General features: G+C 44.8%; 1 protein-coding gene across 1 annotated transcript; it reads right to left on the bottom strand.

Moving 5' to 3' along the window:
• Window positions 1-964: 964 nt before the first annotated feature.
• On the bottom strand, window positions 965-1,978 carry LOC125556279 (formin-like protein 11). The gene is made up of 4 exons (XM_048719048.1): window positions 1,932-1,978; window positions 1,724-1,822; window positions 1,430-1,543; window positions 965-1,262 (listed from the first exon to the last, which is right to left on the bottom strand). Exons 1-4 carry the CDS (start codon window positions 1,942-1,944, stop codon window positions 1,237-1,239), a joined length of 252 nt encoding a protein of 83 aa, XP_048575005.1. The 5' UTR covers window positions 1,945-1,978; the 3' UTR covers window positions 965-1,236.
• Window positions 1,979-16,420: the final 14,442 nt, after the last annotated feature.

The following is a 16,420-nucleotide window of genomic DNA, read 5'->3' on the forward strand; positions in this document are numbered from 1 at the left end:
GTCAACCCAGTCATCACGATAATAAATATGAGAGTTGGACGACCCGGAGAAGGACTCGGACCCCGCCTCGAGTCGCCTCCTCCGGCCTCCGCCTGCGGCCAGGACCTCGCCGTCGAGTCGTCCGCGGCTTCAAGCCGCCTCCGCATCCGCCGGTCTCCTTCAAGCCGGCTCCAACCTCCTCGCCGAGTCGTCTCCACTTCGAGCCGCCCCCGTGCGAGCTCGCCCCTGCGGCCTCCAGCCGCCCACTTTGGTTCGTCTCCGCTTGCCGCGCCTCTGCCACGGCCCCGCCTCGACCTCGCATCGCGCCCCCGCCTTCATCGCCACTGCCGCGCCAGGCCGGCCTCGCCTCGGTTCACCTCGAGGCGCCCTGCCGCCGGTCTTCGCCTTCCCGCCCTCGTCCTCAAATCGCCTCGCGCCGGCCCCGCCTCCGGCGTCGCGGCCTCGTTAAGCGGCTGCCTCTGCGCCGTCGTCTCTGCGGCCTGCGAATCGCCGCCGCGACTCCACGTCAACGCCTGCTAGCCGCCGTGGCGCCGTCGCGCCTCGCCTTCGCTTCCAAGGCGCCTTCACCCCTCGCCGGCTTCACCTCGAGCCACCGCGAGCCGCCGCCCCGCAGCCACGACCGCGGCCTCGCCTCCGCCTCCGCCTTGAGCCCCCTGCCGCGCGGTGAGCCACCTCCGCCGTGGCCGGCGTCGAGCCGCCCCGGCCCGGCGCCGCCACCAGTTGAAAAAAAATCCAGACGACTTACAAATAGTCTCTCCCTTACTCTACTTGTCAAGCCATTCTAATGGAGCTCAAACGTGTTTTAGAGCAGTAGTTAATTTAATCCCCCCACGGAGAAATCATTTAATTTATTTGAAGTTCGAAGCCTGTTCTTGGGACCAAGATAAGTCTACACGCAAACATGCATGCGATGAATATGTAGTAATAAATATGGTCCATAAAAAGTATACTAAATAAAATCTCAGAACAAATTCAATAACAATTCCAGTATATACATATATGATATGACCACTGTATAATAAATTAACCAATAACAATATAGATAGAAACGAACATGAATGAACAAATGAACCACTACTTGTTTACGTGACCCCTTTCACAAACTACACTTGATATCTGCAGAGCTTCTTTCAATACAGAACCGATGTGGCATTATTCAATCTGACATACGACTTGGACGAACTAAGATTCACTTGTTTCTTCTTCCGCACAAGGCGGCCTAGGCACGTAGGTCGTTCACTTAGAAGACATGGCCTTGGCGGCTGAAAGATGAGAAAAGAATGAAACTTTTAGTATGCACGTCGGTATTTTCGCAGCACATCGATCATGCAAAATTCTAGTACGGCCTATGCATAAACATAGCATATTTTTAGCATGATCGATCGATCCACGGATAGAAGCTGATCTGATAGTGCCTAGGTTGACTCACCTGTCACTTTACCACCAGTAGTACTACGCTCTTCACCGGGTCTGAACGGCGGTCGATTCTGCGTGCTGTTGCTGTAGCTCTGGCAAGGAGGGGGCGTCTTGGACAACCCGTTAGCTGTTGCATGCATGCCAAAGGCGTCAAGAAAGTGCACAAGAAAGCATTCAGAGACCAGAAACGTCAAGCAGAAAGGCGCTGGCTAGAAAGGTGCAGATCTGATAAAAGGGAGCTGTCACATCCATGCATACACATATCACGTATGCTCAAGTACTGATATGATGAGTGATGCTCACTAACCTGTAGACGGCGCGTTTTGCCCAGCCGCCTGCGCAGTATACGCCGGGGCCGGAGACGGGACAGGAGGCCGTGCCGGCGGCACTGGTTTGCTTGTCATCGCTGCATACATGCATGGAGAATACGTTGGCACATCAGAAAATTGTAGATGCTAGCTTGGTTCGACCATGGATGATGGATGAATCGGATCTGTGGATGCTGCCGGCCTCACCTTTCGGCGCCATGGTCGGTCCTTGAGATGGAGGGCCTTCGTCTCTGGGGGGGGGGGGGGGGGGGGGGGGGGGGGGTTCCGGCTAGCTGCAGTATTGAGATGGCTGCTACACGATTGGCAAATTGCCCATGGGCTACCGAATCCATTGAGCATTTATACATCCCGGTTGCATCATACACCGCCGCGTCTTGTCAGAGATATTTTTGCACCGGGGGGTTTGCTTTGGTGAGAAGGCTTGCTAGGCGCCTTCCTGGGCAGTAGCAGATACGTACGTGGCAATTGCCTTCCGAAGAAGAAGCATACATATATACGTGTCATTTTTCCTCAAAAAAATATACATACATACGTGTCATTTGCCTTCCTGGGCAGAACTGTGAGTGTAGGGAGTAAATGCAAGTAGAAGACAGCGCCTCACGCGAAAGGGCATCAAGGCTGAATCCACCGGAACCGTTCGAGAGTACGACCGACGAACTTGACCCAATGGCCACTGCCCAACGCGGTTTGCGATTACGGGAAGCCACCGCGCGCGTGAGGTAGCGCAGGGTGGAACCGCGCGGAAATTTGGAGGGCTACGCCGGTGCGGGGGTGCGAGACAATTGAGGCGTCAAGGCTTACCCGGCCCTCCAATTGTCTCGCGATTTCATGAAGCAATTAGGTACTGCATGAGGGCAAAAAGTTGTGTTAAAGTTTTGTCCGATGTTGGCACAGAAATCATGAGGTATTAAAATTTAGTACGAACGACCGATAACAATGTGTGGATCTTATTTGAAAGCCGTTGTCACCAGAAACACTAATCTGAAAACATAACTTAATTTGGACTTCTTATTCATAAGATATGCAAGTTTAAAAATTGAAAGACAAAAAACAAAGCACGCGCGGGGACTTGATGCCCTTGCAACTACGTGACCCAAATCCTCTCCCCTGCGCGTTCGAGAAACATAAACTAATGGCACATATATGAATGGTTGGTAAGGGCGTCTTCAACGCTGACTGAAATCGGACACTGTATCAGTCCGCGGACTGGTGAGGACCAGTCCACAGACATTGATGTAGGAGCCGCACATTCAAAGTTGCCATCATATATCTTAAATTGGATATAAATAAACTAAACAAATTATATCACATGCCGAATTTCATTAAAGTAGGACATAATTTATATAAAATGGATGATATTTCGACCATTTAAATAAGAACTAGAAGAAAACCTACGAGCCTAACTTGTAACGGACGATGACCTCATACGCTTGGCCGCCCGGCCAGCTCGGCCGCATCCCCATTGCCACCTGTGTTGTCATCATCGTCGATGTCATTCCTCATGCCGCGGAGGGGCACATGGCCACCGGGACAGCCTTATCCAGCCGTCGCCCGACATTCGTGAAGGAGCCGGTCCGCTTCCTCTTGCGCGGCGCAGAGGCCGCCGCTGCCAATGCCGATGACGCCCGCGGTGCCCTGGCGTTTGCCTTCCCCCTGTAGGCATTGGCGATGGTGTCGGTAAGCAACAATTCCTCATCAATCTTGGCGAGTTTCCAGTTGATATGGCGCTGGCGGGCGCGCAGCGGACCTGTTGAGAGCCTAGGCTGCCACCAGGTTCTGGTCGTTGCGGACCCAGTCCAGCGCCTTGTCCGACTTGACAAACACGGACATGCCCTGACCCTTTTATTTTGCATATCTTTTTGCATCATACGTAACGGTACTTTTCAGTGCCATGTTGTTTATGTACTAGAGAGAATCCTGAGCGTATGTACACGGCTGCAGGTAAAAACTTACGCAAGCACATTGTATTTCTTTATTATTATCGTTTTTATCACTTCTGCTGATTCGTCCGAAAGACAGTGGACTCAAACTTAACAAAGTCTCAGTCAAGTGATATAACATCGGAGAAGTAAAAAAGAAAAACTGAGAAGAATTTTTTTACACGAGTCTTTATGCAAAATTAAAGAAAGATAATATCAACTGAGATATAATGAAGTCTTAGTCGACTGAGACTTAACAAAATCGTTTGTGATAAGTTGGCCGGAGCGTGAACGCCCTCCACTAGAAGTTGGCCGGTGCCTCCTCACACAAAGGGGCCGATGGTTGCGCGGCGGTCGGACGGGAGAGGTGATCCGTGCCTCCATCCAAGGAGAGGAGATGTAGGAGTCGGACAGCTGCGGCACTTGGCTACAGCCTACAAGACGCCATGGCACAGCGCTGGGAGGAAGAAGTGAGGGGGCAGCGGGAGACGGAGAGGAGGTTGGGCGGCCGCCGGCGATGGGCCGGAGTGACGTACGGCGGCGAGGGCCCCACCACGAGGACGCGGGTGCAGGTGTGACAGCCCGAGGAGGAGATCGACGACCGCTCAATGTTGTCGAGGAGTTATCCTAGAATTTTCAACGTTGTAGCGACTGCTAATCCACCTCGGGCGTTGTCTCTACTCGCGGGACCGACCTGAACATCCGGAGTACCAATGCAAACTCTAGCCGGTGACGCGTAGAGCTCGTACGTGTCTCTTCGCAGTAGTTTATTAATTTCGCACCAATTTAATTAGACGAATTTGAAGTACGCCAAGTACAAAGAACCTCACTCTGGTCGATCGACCGAGCCGGTTGCTGCACCCAACCAAGCCACGCTCTGTTTCGGACTCGCCTGCAGCCACCGTAAGAGAAAAAGGCCTTTGGTTCCACGCTGTAAAATTACATCCGTATGTATCTAATAATTCTCCTTTAAGCCTTGTTCGGTTACACCCCTTCACAAGAAGATTGAAGGGGATTTGAAGAGGTTTTGACTTGTAGGGGATTAAATCCATTTCAATCCCTGCCAAACCCTCTTCAAATCCCTCCCAATCGAACACAGCCTTATGGTTGACTCGAAGCTCATGTTCCTGTCCACCCCACTTCCCCATCTCTCTTTCTTGAGTAAAAAAAAAGGCTGCGACGGTTCGAGTGCATCGACGACGAACAACTCGGGATACGGCGGCGTGGCCGGACTGGTGGAGCGCTGTGCTGCTTGGCGGCGTGGTCTCGACCTGGGGTGGTCGTTCAGCGAATTGGGGCGACCTGGTGTGCGGCGTCTGCCTAGATCTGGTGCGGCGCTGTCCGCGGAGCCGTGGCCGGTGATCGCGGCAGAGCTGTGCAGGCAATTGCGTCGGCGTTGCAGCGGGTGGCTGTGCAAGGGCTGCTACGTCCCGGCGGTGCTGTTGTTTGGGTTGAAGTTTCGTTTGGCGGTGCCGCATCTGTAACTACCGCTCTCATCCGTTCGATCTTGGGCGTTGTCTCTACTCGCGGGCCCGACCTGAACATCCGGAGGACCAAGGCAAACCCTAGCCGATGACGCGTAGAGCTCGTACGTGTTTCTTAGTAGTTTATTAATTTCACACCAATTTAATTAGACGAATTTGAAGTATGCCAAGTACAAAGAAGCCATTGCTTTGTTCGTGGGCTGAAGTTAACTTTTTTTAAGAAAAAACTTCTAACCTATTCATCTTCAATCGTGATAGTACAATGAACACTAGAAATAATAAGAATTACATCGAGATACCACCTAGCAACGACTACAAGCACCGAAGCGAGCCGAAGACGCGCCGCTGTTATCGCCCCTCCCTCGCAGGAGCCAGGCAGTTATAGTAGACAGTCGGGAAGTCGTCGTACTAAGACCCTATAGAAACAACGCACCATAACAGCAAACGCCGCGAATGAAGAGTGTAGATCAGAAGGATTCAACCTGAAGACACACGAACAAAGATACAAACGACGAATAGATCCGAGCAAATCCACCAAATTAAACACAGATCCGCCGGAGACACACTTTCACACGCCCACCGATGATGGGGGCTAGCCGGGGAGACCTTTATTCCATCTTCAGGGAGCCGTCGCCGTCTCGTCTTCTCAAGCAGGACACAAACCCTAACAAAGCTCGAAAAAAGATCTAAAAACGGAAACCACCCACCGCAAGGGCCGAGATCCACTCTGCCTCCATGGCCCTACGATCACCGGAGACGGGACGAACCGGTGCCGGCGGGAGACAGAGAACCCTAGCTCTTTGGGAGACGGCGGCTGGCTAGGTCGCATACGAGTTGGAGTTAGAGCCCCTCGTAAGAACAAGCACGTGTTGAATAGAATACTACTCTAATATGGCGTAATGAATCTGTATATATATTAATTAATTAGAACTAAATCAATAAACAATTGCCATATATATGATCTCCATACAAATTCACCAACATAACTGCCGTATATATAGCTATAAACGAAGAACATGCATGAACGAATCGTAAAATTTCCTGTATATATGATCTGCCGCACTATGCATGTTAAAGTGAGTTTTTTCATGCGTAGTGTCATGGTCAGTTGGCATAGTTGCATGTAGAAAGAATTAAATTTAATGAAGCATGCATGATGGCATGATGGCATGATGGATTGACATAGTTGTATGTCAAAAAAAATTAAGTTTGTGTGGATAAACTATTTAAATATCCTTGTTGTCTCTACTCGCGGACCCGACCCCGCCCCTAGATATCTGGGGGACCAATGCAACGTCTCATTTACTTAATTTTTATGAACTCTCGCCGATGACGGGTAGAGCTTCTAGTTTGTCAATCTCAAGTTCTCAACATCATTTTTTATGATTTGAAGTACGCCAGGTACAAAGAAGAATCATGGGTTGAAGGCAGCTTTCCACGTAAACATGCATGTGATGAATGGCAGTTCTAAATAATATCCCATAGTGTAAAATGTGTTATGTATATGTATTTAATATGGGCGTGATTAGGTCTCAGTCGACTAAGATTTAACTAAGTCTCAGTCAAGTGACGTATCATGCAAGAGAGAAAAAGGAAAAAACTGAAAAGAAATTTTTGCATGAATCTCAATATAAGATCTCATGGATATAGTATCAACTGAGACTTAGCAAGACTGATTAAATATCTATTAGAACGAATTCAATATACAATTCCAGTATATATGATCCACTGTACAAATTCGCCAACATAACTACGGTATATATAGATATAGATGAAGAACATGCATGAACGAATGAAATACTACTACTTGTCTGCACGACCACTTTCACAAGCTACACTCCATATGTATTTGACATGACAGATAACTTGGACAAACTGATACTTAGTCACATGATTCTTCTTCCACGCGCAGAGCATTCACCACCTAGACAAGCCCTTGGCTGAATAGTCAAATAACAAAAAAATTAGAATCAAATCATGCAAAACACTAGTACGAATTACTACGAACTATACGTAAACATGTTGCATCATCGGCTCACCTTTTTGTCCGGCGGTTTTCCCAGCACTACTTCAATCATCGGCTTTGTACGGCGGTCTCGATGCCTGAGAGTTGTTGCCGTTGCTCGAGGCAGAGGTCGCCGTCGACAACGCTTTACCTGCTTTACGGAGCGCACGAATGCAAAAGGCGTCAAGAAAGTGCAAAAAAAGCATCAGAGACCAGAACCGTGGAATGGAAAGGTACTACTACCACCAGAAAGGTGCTGATCTGATAAAGAGCGAGCTATCCATGCATGCATGCACGTATCACGTATGCTCAGGTGTTGAGCCGATGAGTGACAGTCACTAACCTGCACTAGGCGGCGGCGCCTTTTGGCCGGCCTCTGCCGGAGCATACGCTGCACGTTGGCCGGAAGACCACGGCATTGGAGGCACAGGCCTACTTGTCCCTGCACATATGCAAGTATGGAGAATATATTACTCCGTAGTACGTTCTAGTACATCAGAGCTTACTCCGATCGTGCATGTGCATGCAATGGATGAATTTGATATCTGGAGGCTGGCTCACGTACCCTTCGCCGCCATGCTCAGTAGTCCTGGAGGCCTTCGTGTGTCTGCCTGTCTTCGGTTCAGCTAGCTAGCTTTGGAAGAGTTTTGTTGCTAAATGCTCGGATAGTGGTGGTTGTGGGCTACCCCATGTATGGGGTATGTATACAGAACAGAGCGCAAAATCCTGAAATTTTATCTGATATATATACACCTTGGTGTTTGTTTTTCTTAGGACTAGCAAATATGCCCGTGCGTTGCAACGGGAGACAAAAAATCATGGCTAACCAAATAAATATGACTTAATATCCTGACACATGAGCGTACTCTATTTTAACACTGTGGCTCACCATGTTGCTATTTTTTTCTCACCCTACCCGATGGTGGTTGCGATGTCCACATGATCATAATGCATTCGACGTGGTAAATCCCAAGCCTATGAGTTTGCCAGTGCATGCCACATTTGTCGTTATGTTGCGCAAGGGAACGTTTAAAACTTTAAAAACAAATCTCATTAACTACGTACTACTCCCAACGCCAAGACATATAAAGACTTTCAAAAAACTAATCGAATCCTCAACATAAAATACTTTTGAATCAGTGACAGTTTTTTTCGAATCGACAAACATGTTTTTTTGAAATTTTTTATTTTCTTAAAAAAGTAATGAACATTACTTTTGTTTACAAAATTTTTAAATGTATGAAACGGTTTCAAATTCATTAACATTTCTTGACTCAACAAACATTTTTTGAATCGATGATTTTTTTTTAATTGGGGAACAAATTTTAAAAATCATTTTTTGTGAACATTTTCTAAAATGTTATGGCCATTTTTTTCAGATTTCCGAATATGTTTTGACTACATGATCATTTTTTCAAAATCATGCACTTGATTTTATTTCCCGACCATTTTTCCAAATTGTGTTTTTTATAATATTGCGAACAATTTTGCAAAACGACCAACATTTTTTGAATCTGCAATTTTTTTATGATTTTCTAAAATTTTTTGAATTCACATATATTGTATGACTTCTCAAACATTTTGTTTGAAAACTCGTAACTTTAGAATATTAGATCCCGAATTAATTTAAAAAAGAAAGAAAACAGAAAAAACAAAAAAGTAAAATCAGAAGAAACAGGGGAGTAAAGCCCCGCACATAGGCCAACCACCCTGCTACTCATCGCTCATTGACTACTACTCGTCTCGCAGCTATAAAACAGAGTGGGAGGCGGCGATTTTTAGTTCGAAAAACGAATCGTTTTCCATTTACGGGTAGCATTGGTGGGTAATTTTTACCAATATGAAGGGTAATTTTAACGACGGACGACCAGAAGCGATAGCCGCTTTATTAGTAGGTAAAAATAAAGAGGTAAAGATAAAGATAAAGATTATACACGGTGTCCGTGTATACGTATTACTCTGTACAGAGCCAATGTCATTAGTCCTTGACCCAGCGCGTTTTCCCTGGATCTCCCGCGTATCAAGAAAACACGTCCGGCTGGTACGCTTGCGGTTGAGATGTGGACGTGGTATTATTTGAAAAAATGAACTTCGATTCAAATGGTGTTATTGCCTGGGATGTGCGCCCTTGAACAAAAGTCATCAGAACATGACAAAACATCCCAAGCCATCGGAACTTTTTCCATCAACCTCGTCGAACTTGAATTAATGTTTCTGAACAGCTTGTAGACAGTTCTGGACTTGACGATGTAATGCTCTACCATGGAAAAACATCTCATGAAATGTAATGGACTTGACGAAGGTCTGGACATTAATCTGAAATCCCAGGTTTCATCATGTGTAATTTCCGTCACATTTCCATGCAAATCGAAACACACCGACACGCGCGGGCGTCCAACTCCCAATTAAGAGAGAGGCTCGATTTCTACATGAATCCCGGGAAGAGGTCATTATAGTTTGCTCTCCGAGTTGTTTGCGTGTGGAATGCAGGCAGTGCATATATATGTTGCTTATTTGCGTATCAGTTAGCACGACCAATCGATCCAAGCTGACGTTAATTTGTAGTATTATGTCTGGAGAAGAGGAGGACCAGCAGGTACAACCACATGCATTGCTTAATCAAGTGTCCCTACCGTGGAAAAAACTTGTATACAACCTTAGATGGGAAGATGGTTGTGTACTTCTGGAACGTGTACTTCTACTTCGGATGTACCGCCTGGCTATTCGGCGTTAGCGGCTGCATCACACGCCTCGGCGTGTACTTTTTTTTTCTTAAAAACTTACAATTTATTCATCAACAAGCAAAATAGTACAAAGAACATCAAAAATAATTATTCAAAGAAGAACATCAAAAGTAAAAATTTATATTCAGAACCGTAGACCACCTATCGACGATTACCAGCACTATAGCGATCCGAAGTGTGCCACCGTCATCACCCCTTCATCACTGGAGCCGGGCAAACCTTGTTGTAGTAGACAGTCGGGAAACACAATACATATAGAAATAGAGAAATGTAAAAGAACGAAGCGGCGTAGATGCATGTTTGGTGGAAGCGATGAAGAGCCTATAGGTTGTTGTTTGTATAATCTCTTTGCTTATGTGGTGAAACTATGCTACAATATGTAATTTGAACATAAATATAGCAATTTTTATGAGTTTATGACAGCAAACCACTAGCTATCAAATTACTGATCCATAACATCCCATCAGACCAATAGATGACCACTGGATAAAAGCCCACCCAATTGTTAGATGAGTATACTAGCCAATGTGCACCATCTGGGGGTATCAAAAATTAAAACCAATTACATGGGATGCATTATTAACTACCCCTAATTTGATTCTCTTCTAGATTTTTTGGAAACTAGTTTTGGTCGGCAAGGAAACTAATTATCTTCAAAAGAAGTTTCCCCGCTACATACTAGTTTGCCTCCTTATGAAATGTAACATCCACTAAAATTTCAGTTTGCTTCCCATGGAACTGAAATTTTTGCTTCTATCTACTTTATACAAAATTTGTTTTTTAGATGGTGTTATTTTGAACATTAAATGCTGCCGCCTGAATTTTGCTTCAATTCTTGTTCTCAATGCAACAAACTTATGCTTCCATCAACTGAGGACGGTGAGGTGGTGGTGCTGGGTGGTGAGGCAGCAGAGGCATTGGGTGCACGAACAGAGCCGATGATGTGGTTGCAGAGGACGGCCTCGGAGCAGACTGCGTCAGCGGCCTACGTGGCGAGGTGTGCGTTGGGGAGACGCGGAAAGGGCAAGATACAATGAGGAAGAGTGGGTCGTAGCGGTGGCCGGGCTGAGTGGAGGCATTGGGGATGGATAGCGCCGGTAGTGGCCTACCACGCCAGATTGTTCCATAGCATTCTTCTGAAGTCTGGATGAGGAGGTGGTGGAGACATACAACTGAACAGGAGAAACAAGGCGTTATCTACAAATAGGGAGTGGAGTGTGGGCGTCTTTTTGCAAAGTTGTTATAACTTGCTTCATGTGCGTTGGATATATAGATCAGATGGTCGATAACGAAGAATGGCAGACACACGATCATCACCAACTCAACTTTTTATAGGAGTTGAGGCAGTACAGGCAAATCGACTATTTGTTGAACTTTTTCACAATTTTTTTGAAAATTATAATTTTAAAAGCGAACATTTTTAAAATTCTAGTTTTTTCCTAAAATGCGGATGTTTTCAAACATATGAACTTGAAAAATAAAAAAAAATTCAAAAGATTTTTAAGAACCTGACTAAAATTTGAAATTTCAAATAATTTTTGAAATTACTAACACCTTTTTCAAACATGAGCAAAAAAAAAATCCAATTCTTTCGAAAAAGCAAACAGATTTTGAGAACGTGAACATTTTCTGAAGGTTGTGAATATAAGAAAACAAAAAGAGAAGAAAAAAGAAAATAGAAGAAGACAAAAATATTAAATAAATAAATGACCAACAAGAACACCATAATAAAAAAGTAAAGAAAACAAACATGTTCAGAATTTGTGTAGACGGTTCCCAAAACCAGGATTCTGTTGAACATACAACAGTTGAAAAGGACCGGCCCATATCACGGTGCTCGTCAATGTCCTATTCGAACAGAATGACTAAATCACATTTAGATGTTTTTTTAAGGATGTCACATCTAAGTTGTTCATCACATGATTATGGGCTTTAAGATTTGTGCAAACTGTTGTTGTTTTCTTTGACGTGAATTGTTGTTTCTGTTGTCGCTAAGGCCCGTGTCGCACTGGTGTCCTTGGGCTGTTTTCCCGATTGGCCTTGTCCCTTTTCCTCTATGGGATCTGAGTATGTGGGTTTTTATATTTTGTTATATACACTGGTGCGGTCTGCCTTTTTTGTTTTTTTTGTCTGCGGCTAGGCCTTTTTGTACGGGCAGAATTCAAAGAGCTGGGCCACGTTATTTTTCACTTTATTTTTTCTCCTTTATCTATTAAATTTATTTGTTTGTAATTTATGATTTTTTAAATTTGATTATTTTTGGTGACATCAGTTTTATTTCCAGTCGTCTGATTTGTTTGTGCTTTGTTTTTCACGGTCGAGTGATCGCACGTGTCGCGATCGATCCGTGTCCTGTTGTATCGTCTTGTCTGGCTGGGAGGCCTACAACGGAGGGCGGCTTTTTTTTGTTCGACCGCCGTCGCCTTGGTTTGATATGGGCTTTTTTTAGAATACGAAGAGTCTAGCCCCAGAGTACATTAGATCGATACGGTAGCCTCCATCGAGTATGTCACTCTCCTTTCGCATGTTCCCCTCCGCCTGTTGTCCCGTTCCCCTCCCATGTTCTTCCATTTTTCCGTTTGTTTTTGTTTCGAAATCTGAAGAACATCGACTCGCAACTAGAGAAGGAGGGGGTGGTGTATGTGTGTTTGTCGATGACCCTAGTTACAAGTCTACAATCGACTCGCAACTGAAGTTGTACCATCAACCCACAACTAGGGGGGCGGTGTCTATGTGTGTTTGTCGCGATCCCCAGTTGCATGTCACACATCGACTTGCGACTAAGGATGTGTGTGTTTGTCGAGGGCTCCCAGTTGCAAGTCAACCATCGACTCGCAACTGGGGGGAGGGGGCGTTCTCAATATGTGTTTGTCGAGGGCTCCTAGTTGCGAGCCAACCATTGACTCACAACTCGTGAAGGGGGAGGGGAGTTGAGTGTGTTTCTACGGGTCCAGTTGCATGTCAACCACCGACTCGCAACTAGGGGTGTGTGTCTGTGTGTTTGTCGATGGTCCACAGTTGCATGTCAACCATTACCTCGCAACTAAGAGTCTGTGTGTTTGTTGGGGCCCTCAGTTGCAAGCCGACCATCGACTTGCAACTAAGGGTGCTTTTGTGTGTGTCGTGGTCCCCAGTTGCATGTCAACCATCAACTCGCAACTAAGTGTGTGTGTGTGTGCGCGCGCGCGTTTGTGCGTGTGTGTGTGTGTGTCTCTATGGTGGCCCCTAGTCACATGTCAACCATTGACTCACAAACTAGGGGGGTGTGTGTGTGTTTGTCGAGGGTCCCCAGTAGCAAGCCGACCATCGACTCGCAACTAGGGGTGTGTGTGTTTGTCGAGGGTCCCTAGTTGCATGTCAACCATGGACTCGCAACTAGGGGTGTGTGTGTTTGTCGAGGGTCCCTAGTTGTATGCCGAGTATCGACTCACAATTGGGGGCGGTGTTTGTGTGTGTTTGTCGCGGTCCCCAGTTGCATGTCGCCCATCGACTCGCAACTAGAGGTGTGTGCGTTTGTCGAGGATCTCTAGTTGCATGTTGAGCATCGACTCACAACTAAAGGGGTGTCTTTTATCGTGGCCCCTAGTTGCAAGCTGACCATCGACTTGCAACTAATGGTGTTTGTCGAGGCCTAGAGGGTCCCCATTTGCATGACGACCATCGACTCGCAACTAGGGGCTGTGTGTGTTTTGTCGTGGGTCCCCAGTTGCATGTCGACCATCGACTCGCAACTAAGGCGTGTGTGTGTTTGTTGAGGGTCCCAAGTTGCAAGCCGACCATTGACTTGCAACTAGGGTGTGTGTGTGTTTGTTGAGTGTCCCCAGTTGCAAGCCAACCATCGACTCGCTACTAGGGGGTGTGTGTGTTTGTCAAGGGTCCCCAGTTGCATGAAGACCATGGACTCGCAACTAGGGTTGTGTGTGTTTTTGTCGAGGCTTCCCAGTTGTATGATGATCATCGACTCACAACTAGGTGGTGTGTGTGTTTTGTCGTGGGTCCCCAGTTGCATGTCGCCCAATGACTCGCAACTAAGGGTGTGTGTGTGTGTTTGTCGAGGGTCCCCAGTTGCAAGCAGACCAATGACTCACAACTAGGGGTGTGTGTATGTTTGTCGAGGTTTCCCCAGTTGCAAGTAGACTATCGAGTCGCGACTAGGCGAGTCTGTGTCTGTCGAGGCTCCCCAGTTGCATGTCGACCATCGAATCGCAATTAAGGGTGTGTATGTTTGTCGAGGGTCCCTAGTTGCATGCTGAGCATCGACTCATGACTAGGAGGTTGTGTTTTATCGTGGCCCCTAGTTGCAAGCCGACCATAGACTCGCTACTAACGGTGTTTGTCGAGGGTCCCCAGTTGCATGTCGACCATCGACTCGCAACTAGGTTGTGTGTGTGTTTGTCGGGGCTACCAGTTGCATGCCGACCATCGACTCGCAACTAGGGGTGTTTATCGAGGGTCCCTAGTTGCATGTCAACCATCGACTCACAACTAGGGGTGTGTGTGTTTGTCGAGGGTCCCCAGTTGCTTGTCAACCATCGACTCGTAACTACGGATGTGTGTGTGTGCGTGCATGTGTGTTTGTCGAGGGTCCCCAGTTGCATGCCGAGCATTGACTCGCAACTACTCGTAACTAGGGGTGTGTGTGTTTGTCGAGGGTCCCCAGTTGCATGCCGAGCATCGACTCGCAACTAGGGGGTGTGTTTGTCGAGGGTCCCCGGTTGCAAAAATGTTTGTAGTTGTAGAGGTGATTTACTCTTGTAACAATGCTCTGAAGTACATATTATTATTCAACTCCACCCTTGATATGCAATTGGGGGCCCGACTAATATTCTTCTTAGTTGCAACTTCACCCATGATATGCAACTAGGGTCCATTTTAAAATAACATGTTTCGAATTTGCAAACAATGTTCAAATTCATGATTGTTTTAATCCACATATATTTTTTAATACGTGAACATTTTTCTAGTTTTTTTACCAGTTTTTTATTTTTTTTTCTCTTCTATTGTTTTATTTATCGTTAGAAGTCAGTGTACATTTTAAAATTCTTCAGTGAGTATTTTATAAAAGGTTTACCATATATACGTTAAGAAACATACACAATACATAAAAAATAAGTTTGATGTATATTAGAAAGAAGGTCACCATATACTAAGTATTTGTTCAATGTGTATTACAATTATGTTCACCGTAATTTTATAATTTGTTCAGTGTGTATTAAAAACAATGTTCGCCGTATATCCAAAAATAATCAGTGTGTATTTTAAATTTTTAACATATATTAGAACTGAAAAAAATACACCTGAAAAAAAAGAGAAAATAAAAAAACAAAAAACAAAAGGAATAAAAAACACAAATCGTTACTACGTACGATTAGCTACAGGTCGTAGAGTGAGCTGGACCTTGCCCATGCGAGCGTTTCTATGGGCCCAGACGATACAATACCAAAAAAGAAAAATAACAAACAAACAAAAGGCTATAAACAGGTGATGATTTCAACTTAGATGTGACATCATTATGTCACATCTAGATGAGTCCTAAACAGATCCCTATTCGAATGCACGGCAATTTGCCGCAACTCGTGTCAAATAGGGAATCCTCCTGCGATCGGTATTTCCTGTACGGCGCCACAAGTGCCCGTTATAGGGGTGCCCTTATCTCCCGCTTTACGCGAGACCTAGGGAAACCCTCACGTCAGGGCAGCTCTAGATGTGCCGGCCAAGGTGCGCTTGAGGGCACATCTTTTTTTTTTCTGTTTTTCTTTCATTATTTTAGTTTAATTTTTATTTTTTTCTTAAACCTCCGAATATTATAGTAATACATATATTAAAAGTATATTTTCATAATGTTTTAAAAATGTTAATCATGCATTCAAAAAGTGTTAAATGTGTATAGAGAAATGTTGATTATGTATTTCAAAAATGTTGAACAAGTATTTAAAAAATATTGAACAAGTATCTGAAAAATTGTTAATAAAGCATTTGAAAAACTGTTGAATGTGTATAGAAAAGTTGTTGATCATGTATTAAAAACTGATGAAACTATTGGATCATGCATATAAAAATGTTAATGAAGCATTTTGAAAAAAAAATATTGAACAAGTATTTGAAAAATGTTAATCAATCATTGAGAAATGTTAAATGTGTATAGAATTTTTTTGACCATGTATTAAGAAAATGATGAAAAATTTGATCATGAATATAAAAATGTTAATCAAGCATTAAAAAAGTGTTTGAAAAATGTTAAATGTTTATTGAAAAAATGTTGACCATGTATCAAAAAATATTAATATTTTTATTTGAAACTGTTAATCAAGCATTTAAAGATATATACAATTGTGCATAAAAATGTTAAATGTGTACATACGAAAAAGTGGAATGAAAACCAAAAGAAACAAAAAAACCAAAGAAAATAAAAAACGAAGAAGCAAATGGATAAACGGAGAAGAAAAAAGAAAAGAAAAACGAAGACGAAAAAAAGAAGAAAGAATGGCTCGACTTGCTTCAATTTGGTCACACCCTTTTACTT

Source organism: Triticum urartu, chromosome 5 (assembly GCF_003073215.2).
Source record: "Triticum urartu cultivar G1812 chromosome 5, Tu2.1, whole genome shotgun sequence".
NCBI lineage: Eukaryota > Viridiplantae > Streptophyta > Magnoliopsida > Poales > Poaceae > Triticum > Triticum urartu.

Bases quoted from the DNA above. Each gene is read 5' to 3' on its own strand.
- LOC125556279 (XM_048719048.1), bottom strand. The intron at 1,544-1,723 runs GTTAGTGAGCAT...TGCATGCAACAG, and splicing joins GCAAAACGCGCCGTCTACAG to CTAACGGGTTGTCCAAGACG. The intron at 1,263-1,429 runs GTGAGTCAACCT...CTCATCTTTCAG, and splicing joins TACTGGTGGTAAAGTGACAG to CCGCCAAGGCCATGTCTTCT.